This window comes from Vulpes lagopus, chromosome X (assembly GCF_018345385.1).
Source record: "Vulpes lagopus strain Blue_001 chromosome X, ASM1834538v1, whole genome shotgun sequence".
Lineage (NCBI taxonomy): Eukaryota > Metazoa > Chordata > Mammalia > Carnivora > Canidae > Vulpes > Vulpes lagopus.
This window is the reverse complement of record NC_054848.1, coordinates 32,941,442-32,953,777: the sequence shown is the minus strand read 5'-3', so window position 1 is coordinate 32,953,777 and position 12,336 is coordinate 32,941,442. Positions and strand designations below refer to the sequence as shown.

Here is a 12,336-nt window from a genome sequence, read left to right as displayed (position 1 = left end):
TTCCTAATTTAATAAGTCAAGAATGTATGTTATAATTTCTAGAGTAATCATTAGACAAGTGATGTAAATGTTTAAATAACAGAGAAATAGAAAAAATACTTAGACAACCTAAATGAAGGCAAATAAATAGAAAAAAAGAATGGAATAGATGGGACAAAGAGTAAACAGGTGGTAGATTTTAAGTAAGATATATGAGTAATTTTGTTAGTACAAATGGAATAAGTATTTTAATTAATGACAACTGTCAGGATTTAACACACACACACAAACAATTGTGTGCTACTTATAAAAGATACACCTTAAATATAAAGAAACAGATTAAAAGTTAAAGGGATAAAAGAGAATTTACCAAACATGTACTAAAAGAAACACACAAAAAATGCTGTTGCAGTCATAACAACAAACAAAGTAAACTTTAAGGAAAAAAATCATAACTAGAAATCAGGATGGAATATTCATAATGAAAAAGGTTTCTGTACACCCTAAAAATATCACATCCAAAATATTTAAGTACTCAAGACTATCACTTTAACATATATAAATCAAATATTATCAGAATTAAAAGGGTAAATAGAAAATCCACAAGCATTGAGAGAGTTTAGCATATATCTCTCTCCATATCAGAATACAAAGATAAAAAAGAGGTGGGGGTTCAATATTTACAAATCAATCAACATGATACATCACATTGATAAGAGAAAGGATAAAAACCATACGATCATTTCAATAGATTCAAAAAAGCTTTGCCCCTTGGCTGCTGTGGATAGTAGGCTGGATATTTCATACTCATCTTGCCAGTAGCCCCAAACATCTACAGATGGCCTTGGGGAAATGCGTCTGCCTCCGATAGACGTGTGGAGTCAGGTGGGACTTAAGTGAAGAAAAGCTTGTGGGTGGTTTTCAAACGTAGGAAGAGATCTCCTTCTGTGAGGCTTCCAATTTTACCATTTTATAGTTTTTAAAACTAAAAATGCCATTCTCTGTCTCTATTTTGCTTGTGTATGCTCGCTCATGCATCATCATTTCCCACCCCTGAATTCTACAAAGGTATTGCTGAGCCTGTGTTGGGCTAGATTTTAATTCTATTCTCTATCCTTGAATTTCATTTTATTTTTAAAGATTTTATTCATTTATTCATGAGAGACACAGAGAAAGAGGCAGAGACATAGGCAGAGGGAGAAGCAGGCTCCCTGCGGGGAAGTCGATGCAGGTCTGGATCCAAGGACCCCGGGATCACGCCCTGAGCTGAAGGCAGATGCTCAACTACTGAGCCACCCAGGTGCCCACTATCCCTAAATTGTAAACACTCTTATCTTTTTTTCTTTCCCCACTCCAAGCCCTTCAGTCATCGAATCTGGCTTTCCACACCAAGGCAAGGAACTCACGCGACTTTGGCACAGATAGTACACTTCCAGCTGCCATCAAGGCCCGAGACCCGACACTCGCTGCACACTCTCAGTGAGCAGGTCCGGCACGGGTCTCCTCGGTCAAATATTAAGCCCAGGTTTCTCTGGCAGTGAACACAGACTCTGCTGGTTTCTTGCTGAGTCTTCCCACTTCTACGTTTTGCTTCTAAGAGTTCATTTTTCAGCTTCCTGGAAGGAGAGAGAGAGAAAAAAAATACTTAAAAAAAGAAGTAGAGAGGAGCAGAGTTCTCTTTATTTAAGAGGTATTTTCATTTGGAAGAATACTTGAAAGAATCAAGTAGTCAGAGCCAGATACTTACAGAGAACATAGTTTCTCTCTCTCGAATCAACAATCCTTTGATATCAGTAGTTGAAAAACATATCGTTTGTGTTTTGGTTTTTTTTAAACACAACATTTTATGTATTTATTCATGAGAGAGACAGACAGAGAGAGAGAGGCAGAGACACAGGCAGAGGGAGAAGCAGGCTCCACGCAGGGAGCCCAACACGGGACTTGATCCTGGGTCTCCAGGATCACAGCCTGGGTAGAAGGCGGTGCTAAGCCACTGAGTCACCCAGGCTGCCCTCGTTTGTGTTTTAAATGAATTCTGACATCCTCCACTAGCACTACTATTTTGTTATTAGTACTTATTCCCACTCTATTCTAACGTCTCCAGTATATCTTTAATACCATCACACTGGAGCACAACCCACCTGGCAGCTTGCACAATACTATGTTCCTTACCCGTGTGGATATACTACGTGAAGCAAGAGTGGTAAATCAAACATGGCAACACTGATACTTCCCTTAAGTAATCCAATAAAGAGTTTTCTACAAGGATATGTCCCACCACTTCAGATCTAAACGTTTCTGCTTAGCATTTGAGGCTTTCTAACAACTTCCAGTGACCTCTGGTCTTTGCTGTCAGATACACCTATGTTTGAATCTAGGTTCCATCATGAATTAACATCCACTATGGCAATGATTCATCCACTACACTTTGGTCTCTTGATTTCTAAAATGGGGGTAATAATGCTCTTACATGATTGTTCTGAAAATTAAACAAGATAATATATGTAAAGGTACCAGCATGGGTCCTGGCATATACTAAATAACTGCTAGTTGCATGGCCCTTCTTTTACTACCTGACATGTAATTTTTTAAAAAATATACACATTAGAAATGGGCTACTCAAAAAAAAAAAAAAAAAAAAAAAAAAAAAGAGGGCTACTCAAAGTGATGCAACGGTGCCACCAGGGAACTCACTGGGAATGCAGAATCTCAGGCCCCACTTCAGACCTATTGGATCAGATTCTGCATATTCACAAAATCACACCAGAAAAAAGGTAATCAGAGCCTGAATAGCACAGCTTTGGAACATTTGGGCTCAAATTTGACTATACGCTGGAATCACCTAGGAAGATTTTAAAGGATATGGATTCTTGAGTCTCACTCTTCCCTCCCCATCTGGACTCTGATGGCATTTTTTTAAAAGTGTGACTATTTTTTCTAACATACTGCCAAATTTGGAAAACGCTACTCTAAAAGATAAGTTCATCTCCACTTAAAAGTTTCAAAGGGGGGATCCCTGGGTGGCGCAGCAGTTTGGCACCTGCCTTTGGCCCAGGGCGCGATCCTGGAGACCCGGGATCGAATCCCACATCGGGCTCCCGGTGCATGGAGCCTGCTTCTCCGTCTGCCTATGTCTCTGCCTCTCTCTCTCTCTCTCTGTGACTATCATAAATAAAAAATAAATAAATAAATAAATAAATAAATAAATAAATAAATAAATAAATAATTTTAAAAGTTTCAAAGGCAGGGATGCCTGGGTGGCTCAGCAATTAAGCCTCCACCTTTGGCTCAGGGCAGGATCCTGGGATCTGGGATCGAGTCCCATAACGGGCTCCCTGCAAGGAGTCTGCTTCTCTCTCTGCCTATGTCTCTGCCTCTCTCTGTCTCTCATGAATAAATAAATAAAATATTTTTTTTAAAAAAAAGGTTCAAAGGCATGCTATTCCTTATTACTATTGATCTCCAGTCCCTTCTTTTTTTTTTTTTAAGATTTATTTATTTGAGAGAGAGAGCAAGAGAGCACATAAGCAGGGGGAGGGATAGAGGGAGGCAGAGAGAAACTCCAGCAGACTCCCTGCTGTGCTATTCCTTTACATATATTATCTTGTTTAATCTTCAGAACAATCATGTAAGAACATTATTACCCCCATTTTAGAAATCAAGAGACCAAAGTGTAGTGGATGAATCATTGCCATAGTGGACAGTTAATTCATGATGGAACCTAGATTCAGATCATGACCTGAGCTGAAACCAAGAGTCAGACGCTTAACAGACTGAACCTCCCAGGCGCCCCTCCAGTCCCTTCTTGAACACAACATTTCTATGTTCCAGAAAAAAACAAACATCCCAGAACCATTTCACACATCTCATATCATTTCCTTTTCCATTTGTGATACTGAGCTTTGTTATGCCAACCAGACTAGCATCTCCTCTAAAGCAGGAATGATGACTTGACTTTTTTGAATATACTGTTCATGACCCAACTCTGTGTCAGATTATAAGGTACTTAAATGTCATAAACTTTTTATTATCTATTTGGAGCCTTCAAACTAACTTGTGAGATATTATGTCATTCATGTTAAAGACAGTGAGTAGTATACATAAAACCAGAAAGTAGGTCTTTTAATTCCTAGCCTATGAGAGATTCCTAAATGGGGAATTTTAAAAGGGAGGAGTAAGGTTTCTTTTAAGATTTTATTTATTTATTCATGAGAGACACACAGAGAGAGGCAGAGACATAGGCAGAGGGAGAAGCAGGCTTGCTGCAGGAAGCCCGATGTGGAACTCGATCCCAGGACCCCGGGATCATGACCTGAGCCAAAGGCAGAGATGCTCAACCACTGAGCCATCCAGGTGCCCAGGAGTAAGGTTTCTAAAACCTTTGATTAATTGTCTCCTTCATTCATCTAATGAGCATTTCTTGAGTGTGTACTGTGTACCAGGCATTCTGGTATTCAGAAACAAAAATGAGTCAAAACAGAATGTCTGCTAAGGACTCCCATTATCCTCGATGTTAGTCAAGAGGAGGACTAACTCCAAGATAATTCATGTATTACAACAGGCAGACTTAGAGAGTGCTCTTAAGTTCTCGTTCATATCCACCAAAACACAAACAATAACCCATAACAAATTTTCTTAATCCCTGACTTAGAGCTTACTAAGTACCCTTATGTCCTTTTGTGAACAACCAGCTTAATGAAATTGAATGTAAGAAAAAGTCCATACAATTTACTTTTGAAAACTTGCAGAAGCTATAAGCTTTAAAATAACAGAATGAGTCCTCATTTGAAAACCACAAATGCATTATCTAAGGAATCACAACAGATGTTTGAACATCTCAGGGTACAGGAGACATAAAACACTACTTATTTGAAATCTACAACAATGCATGCAACAATGATAAGAAGAAACCAAAGTGATTAAAATGGGTAGAACAAAGACAGCAATCATGGACAGCAGTCCTATCTGAATGGACTGGTGGGCTAAAGAGCAATAAACCAAAAAAAAAAAACAGGGGTGTTCCAGGACATTCCAGTGGCAAATTCTCTTCTGGAAAAAAAATTCCACGATCAGGTGCCTGAATCACTTCAACTTACCAGTTCCTTAATCACTTAGTGGTTCCTCAGAGTGAGTGAAACCACTTGGAGAAATTATGGCCATAAACAGAAACAGTTTTTAAAGATCTTATTTATTTATTTGAGAGAGTGTGTGTGCATAAGTTGGAGGGGTAGGGAGAGGTAGAGGGAGTAGCAGACTCCCCCCTGAGCAGGGAGCCTAACTCAGGATACCATCCCAGGATCCTGAGATCATGACTTGAGCTGAAGGCTTAACCGACTGAGCCACAGGGGCGCCCAAAGTAAAACATTTTTATTGCATCTTTCTTTGTGCTTTACTGACAACAGTCTATTTAGCAATCAGGCTTCACCTATTTCAGTTCCTGAGTCTGAAAAGACTTGGGGCCCCATGTAAATCATGCCACAAGGAAGCAAGAATTTAAATGTCACAACACACTGGTTGGGAAATTTCTAAGACAACTGGTGCTAATTGTCCCACATTTACTGGGAGCTCTCTCTGAGACTGGGAAAGGATGGGACGAATTCCATAGGCTGGCACCAAATACTAAACAGCCCGATCTTTCAGATCTCTCTTAGAAATTGTCCTAATTTAATTGTGCCTAGGATAATTTACATGAAAAGGACATAGCCATTTGCAGACACCCCAGAAGAGAAAGGTTAAAGGGAGGGAATTGGAACTGGGAGAATTGGTACCAAGGTATTGGTATTGGTATAGGGTGCCCAAAGAGAGGAATAGGATGGGAGATGCCTTTTCCCTCTGCTTTACTACCCAGCACTACAAAGCAAGGTAGGCCTTCTTTGGCTCCTGCATTGCTGACCCAGTCTGAGAAAGGCCTGTGAGGAAGGTGACTTTCTGGGCGTCAAGCACAGTATCTGTTCATCTCTTGCACCCACATAGCCTTGAAATGCTCCTGGTTCCAAGTAACAGGCTTAAAAATAGGCTTCATTTTTTGCCCACATAATAAATTCAGGATTAGGCAGTTCTTGCATTAGTTCAGCTGCAAATCAGGTCATCAAGGACTCAGGATACCGAAGTCCCTTCTCTTTAAGGTGTGGCTTATTGGGGCACCAGGGTGGCTCAGTGGTTGAGCATCTGCATTTGGCTTAGGGTGTGATCCTGGGGTCCTGGGATCAAGTCCCACATGGGCCCCTGCGCGCAGTGAGCCTGCTTCTCCCTCTGCCTATGCCTCTCTCTGTCCTTCATGAATAAAGTCTTCTATTTCCCTGATGGCAAGTGATGCAGAGCATTTTCTCATGTGCTTGTTGGCCATGTTTATGTCTTCCTCTGTGAGATTTCTCTTCATGTCTTTTGCCCATTTCATGATTGGATTGTTTGTTTCTTTGGTGTTGAGTTTAATAAGTTCTTTATAGACTTTGGAAACTAGCCCTTGATCTGATATGTCATTTGCAAATATCTTCTCCCATTCTGTAGGTTGTCTTTTAGTTTTGCTGACTGTATCCTTTGCTGTGCAAAAGCTTCTTATCTTGATGAAGTCCCAATAGTTCATTTTTGCTTTTGTTTCTTTTGCCTTTGTGGATGTATCTTGCAAGAAATTACTGTGGCCAAGTTCAAAAAGGGTGTTGCCTGTGTTCTCCTCTAGGATTTTGATGGAATCTTGTCTCACATTTAGATCTCTCATCCATTTTGAGTTTATCTTTGTGTATGGTGAAAGAGAGTGGTCCAGTTTCATTCTTCTGCATGTGGATGTCCAATTTTCCCAGCACCATTTATTGAAGAGACTGTCTTTCTTCCAATGGATAGTCTTTCCTCCTTTATCGAATATTAGATGACCGTACATTTCAGGGTCCACTTCTGGGTTCTCTATTCTGTTCCATTGATCTATGTGTCTGTTTTTGTGCCAGTACCACACTGTCTTGATGACCACAGCTTTGTAGTACAACCTGAAATCTGGCATTGTGATGCCCCCAGCTATGGTTTTCTTTTTTAAAATTCCCCTGGCTATTCGGGGTCTTTTCTGATTCCACACAAATCTTAAAATAATTTGTTCTAACTCTCTGAAGAAAGTCCATGGTATTTTGATAGGGATTGCATTAAACGTATAAATTGCCCTGGGTAACATTGACATTTTTACAATATTAATTCTGCCAATCCATGAGCATGGAATATTTTTCCATCTCTTTGTGTCTTCCTCAATTTCTTTCAGAAGTGTTCTATAGTTTTTAGGGTATAGATCTTTTACCTCTTTGGTTAGGTTTATTCCTAGGTATCTTATGCTTTTGGATGCAATTGTAAATGGGATTGACTCCTTAATTTCTCTTTCTTCAGTCTCATTGTTAGTGTATAGAAATGCCATTGATTTCTGGGCATTGATCAAAACCACAATGAGATACCACCTCACACCAGTGAGAATGGGGAAAATTAACAAGGCAGGAAACCACAAATGTTGGAGAGGATGCGGAGAAAAGGGAACCCTCTTACACTGTTGGTGGGAATGTGAACTGGTGCAGCCACTCTGGAAAAGTGTGTGGAGGTTCCTCAAAGTGTTAAAAATAGACCTGCCCTACGACCCAGCAATTGCACTGTTGGGGATTTACCCCAAAGATTCAGATGCAATGAAACGCCGGGACACCTGCACCCCGATGTTTCTATCAGCAATGGCCACAATAGCCAAACTGTGGAAGGAGCCTCGGTGTCCATCGAAAGATGAATGGATAAAGAAGATGTGGTTTATGTATACAATGGAATATTCCTCAGCAATTAGAAACGACAAATACCCACCATTTGCTTCAACGTGGATGGAACTGGAGGGTATTATGCTGAGTGAAATAAGTCAATCGGAGAAGGACAAACAGTGTATGTTCTCATTCATTTGGGGAATATGAATAATAGTGAAAGGGAATATAAAGGAAGGGAGAAGAAATGTTGGGAAATATCAGGAAGGGAGACAGAACATAAAGACTCCTAACTCGGGGAGACGAACTAGGGGTGGTGGAAGGGGAGGAGGGCGGGTGTTGGAGGGGAATGGGTGACGGGCACTGAGGTGAACACTTGACGGGATGAGCACTGGGTGTTTTTCTGTATGTTGGTAAATTGAACACCAATAAAAATTAATTAAAAAAAAAAAAAGACCAAAAACTATCAAAATGATAAAAACAGGGAAATTCTGTGGAACTGTCACAGTCTAGAGGAGCCTCAAGAGACATGACAACTAAATGTAAATTACTCTCCTGGATGGAATTATGGAACAGAATAAAGGGTAGTAGGGAAAAACTAAAGAAATTAAAAAAAAAATAAAAATAAAAAAATAAAAAAATAAAGTCTTCTAAAAAAAAAAAAAAGTGCGGCTTATCATTGTTATGCAAAATGGCCAGCCAGCTCCAGAATAGCATCCTCCTCTAAGACAAGAGGAAGGAGCAAGCTGTGTCAGCTGTACTTATCTTTTAACAAAAAACAAAAATTGACTTGTGATTCCCTCTATTAGACTTCTCCTTAGGTTTCCCTGCACAGACAGTATCATAGCACCACCAATAGCTGCAAGGGAAGCTGGGAAAGTGGAACAAGTCAGATGGCACATCCTGCCCTCTTGACATTAAGTGTAATCCTGTGACTAGCACTGGTCCCTGAAATGTGGTATGTGGTTCCATACCACTCACTTTAAGAGCAAGTACACAGTTTACCTCATACTCTTGTCTTTGCATGGAGAATGGCAATGTCCCAAATAGTTCCTGCTCTGTAAGTCTGAGTTCTAGTCTGAGGCCATACAGCATGGATGACAAATAAACCTTCATTGTTTTAAGCCACTAAGAGTTTGGGGCTGTTACTGTAGCAACACTTAGTCCATCGTGTTCTTTGGCTGGCTGGGTTTCATCTGACTTCCCTATATCCTTTTTAGCTTGCTTTTACTGCTGCTTCCCCAGAGAGCCTTTCTCTGACCACCAAATCTATAGCCAATACCCATCTTATTCTCACTCACAGAACTGTGTTCTTTTTCTTCATAGCACTTACTGTAATTTTTAATTGTATATTTATTTGGCTGTTTTTACTCACCAATTCCTCCATCAAGTTCATGAGGGCAAGACTCTTCTGTAGTGTTTAGCTATACATTTTACAGCACATAGCCTAGTGCCTAGAACATAATAGGTATCATTTAATTGAATGAATAAAAGAAAGCATAAGCACAAGCTAGCAAGTGCCAGAAGAGGAGGAGGAAGGAAAGGAAGGAGAAAAAAAGAGATCAAGAGTGAAGGGAAGGAAGGAAAACTCAGCCATGCTGCTAACTAGATGTCACTGGGCATTCAAGTTAACCTCTCAGTTACTTCAACTTCAAAATAAAGATAATGATTCCTTATATTATCTTCATCCAAGGGTGTTTGTAGGAGGCAGAGGCAATAAAGTATGGTAGTGTGCTCTGTGAATTATAAAGCCCTTTACAATATGAAGCCATCATTATTAAAAAGAGAATGAGAAGAGAAAAATGTACAATATTGGGTCTGTTAAGAATAAAGTCAACCTGAAATTGGCTAAAACTGAGATCAAACACATTCTGAAAAAGTAATTCAAGGCTGAGAAAACTACAAAATGTTCTCAATTACTCAACAAGGACTTCCAGAGCTTTTTCTATCTTCTTGAACTTCATTCCTACACTGTTCAGAAAGAAAAACGATTTGATTCTTGCCAATATAAAAAATCTAACCAACTGCTCGATTTGTTCTTGTGTGGAGAAGAGCAAAGAGTGTGGGAGATGGGAAAAGTGTAGTAGAGATAAATATGGCCCCAAATCAACTGTTAGAAACTGATGAAAAATTTAAATTTAAATTTAAAAAAGTTGAAGACATTTAATACCCACTAACACAGATTCTTTATTTCAGATGAACTCAGGGGGCGGGGGCGGGGGGGGGGGTGCTCTCTGTTTTTAAAATATGTTTGTTCCTTAGATTTCCTTGTTGTTACACAGATGTGCTGATATTAACATGCAAATTGATGACCTATTTGTAATTGAAATCTTAAAGACTGAAGAGATGAACTATCTCAGCTGTAGTTAAATGATAGAATCTTTTCACTGCTATATCCTGGTGATACACTGAATTCATTTTTTCCATCCCATCATCAAAAATGTTCAATGCATTACAAAGACTGCTTGCTTTATCACTGCATAGACACACTCCTTTCAAATCAGGAATTGCTTTCATTAAAATTCCTGTCACATTTGTGTGGCATTCTTTTTCTTTTGTTACCCTGTCTAGACTCAATTGTACCGAACATTATTTTGCACCAAATAAGATGGGAATTTTGGAATGGAAGCAATTAGCTGCCTGGAAGAGGAAGCTATAAATAACAATTCACAAAGCATCTTTGATTCCTCGATGCCTTCAACAATCCCCCATCTCATCTGGGGGAACACATCAAAGCCCAAGAGAGATAACACAACGCAAGGACTGTATAGTGGCCCAGAGCATAGGGCTCTGAAGGCAGACTGCCTAGGTTCAAACCCTGGCTTTGCCACTTACCATATCACAGACTTTAAGAAAATTACTTAACCTCTCTGTGCCTCAAAATACTCTTTCTGCAAAAAAGAGTCATAATAGCTGCAACTTCATAAAGTTTTTATGAGCATTAGGGAAGATGATGTTGTGAACACTAAATAAAGTGTTAAGCCCAGCTTGACATGGAGTATTATGGAACCGGCAATTCTGGTTCTTGTCTCTCTATATCTGTTCTCTTCTTCTATATTAGTGGCATGTCTAACTAGGCTCATGGCCCCTCAGAATAAAGACTACATTTCCCAGTATCCCTTGCAGTTAGGTTTTGTTATAGGACTAAATGTTAACTGATGGGATGTGATCACAAATGATATAGACAAACTCTAGGTCAGGGCCCTAATGGGCAAGGGATATCCGTTTCCCTTGAACCCCTATTCGCTTCCAGAGGCTGAGATGAAAACAGAAGAGTGAGTCATCTTGGATTACGAACTAAACTGTCAAGGTGGTGGCACAACAAAAAAGACAAGGTGACCAGACCCATACTATAATGGAGCCACCAGAACAATATCACAAAGCTGTCAATCAATCCAGGCTTTTCTATTAGAGAGCAATATATTTCCATCTTATTTAAGCTATTATTATAATGTGTCTCTGTCACCCATAGCCAAAACTATTTTCCAACAAATATGATACGAACTCAGTAAATATTAGGTCTTTTCATTATTGTCCACTTACAAAAATGCTGTTCTCAGGTTCTGCTTCAGATTCTGCTGCAAGGCCTGCATGCTAAATCCTTCCCTAGAACTAGCGTTTGATATTCCTTTAAGAGAGCAAAACCACAATGACTGATGAAAAGTATTGCTAAACCAACACAATGAGACAAAAATTACTGAAATAATATATGCCAGCAGAATACTGTCACAGCAGCCTAATGCCGCACAGCTCCTAGCATTCCTATCTTTCATTCGCATCCAGAGGCAATGCCACCAACATTGGGCTGGGGCTAGTTCATAATTGCCTAAGGAAAATCCAGGGAGGGGGATCGGATCTCCTTTCTCTACTCTGATTATAAAAATACTTCTTTCATTTTGATTGTAGCTTCTGTGTGCAGAACCTATTATTAAAACCTAAACAGGGATCCCTGGGTGGCGCAGCAGTTTAGCACCTGCCTTTGGCCCAGGGCGCGATCCTGGAGACGCGGGATCGAATCCCGGGTCGGGCTCCCAGTGCATGGAGCCTGCTTCTCCCTCTGCCTATGTCTCTGCCTCTCTCTCTCTTAGTGCTGAAGGCAGGCGCTAAACAGCTGAGCCACCCAGGGATTCCCGACAAAAAAAGAACTCAAAGAGAACATGTTGCCCTTGAAAAATCCCTTAAAACTGCTTCTGCTACTGAATACAGGCACACAGTAGTTTTAATTTTTGTAAACACAGAGCTGACATTTATTCTAAAATGTCTATAAATTGAATTTGTATAAACTAAATTATTTTAAATGCAGCAAGGAAGGACTTACAGCCTCAGCAAGGACAGTTGTCAGTCCTTAATTTTTCCCATTTTACCTGTTTAGGTGGTGCTTACAGGAACTCATATTTTCATAGCTAAAGGTGATTACAAAAAAACACTTCTGGCAGTTTTCCTAGTTATCAGTAGCCGTACATAGTACAAGGGATGTCAATCACCAAAATTCATTGAGGATGAATACAAATATCATTTTCTTTATGCGCTATTTTTTTTCTTATATGCTTCACTGAAATTCACCTCTGATGATTGCTTTCAGATTCCATGAAAAGGAAGATAAGATCTGTTTGGAGTAATTAACAAATCTAATTAATAATTCTTAATT

General features: G+C 39.7%; 1 protein-coding gene across 3 annotated transcripts in view; it reads right to left on the bottom strand.

Moving 5' to 3' along the window:
* The window catches only part of SYTL5 (synaptotagmin like 5), a 234,333-nt gene that overhangs the window by 76,916 nt on the left and 145,081 nt on the right, over positions 1–12,336 (bottom strand). For all 3 annotated transcript variants that reach the window (XM_041740244.1, XM_041740243.1, XM_041740245.1), the window contains exon 3: positions 1,386–1,595. In XM_041740244.1, coding sequence (XP_041596178.1) covers positions 1,386–1,595 — 210 coding nt within the window. The remainder of the gene's footprint in view (positions 1–1,385; positions 1,596–12,336) is intronic.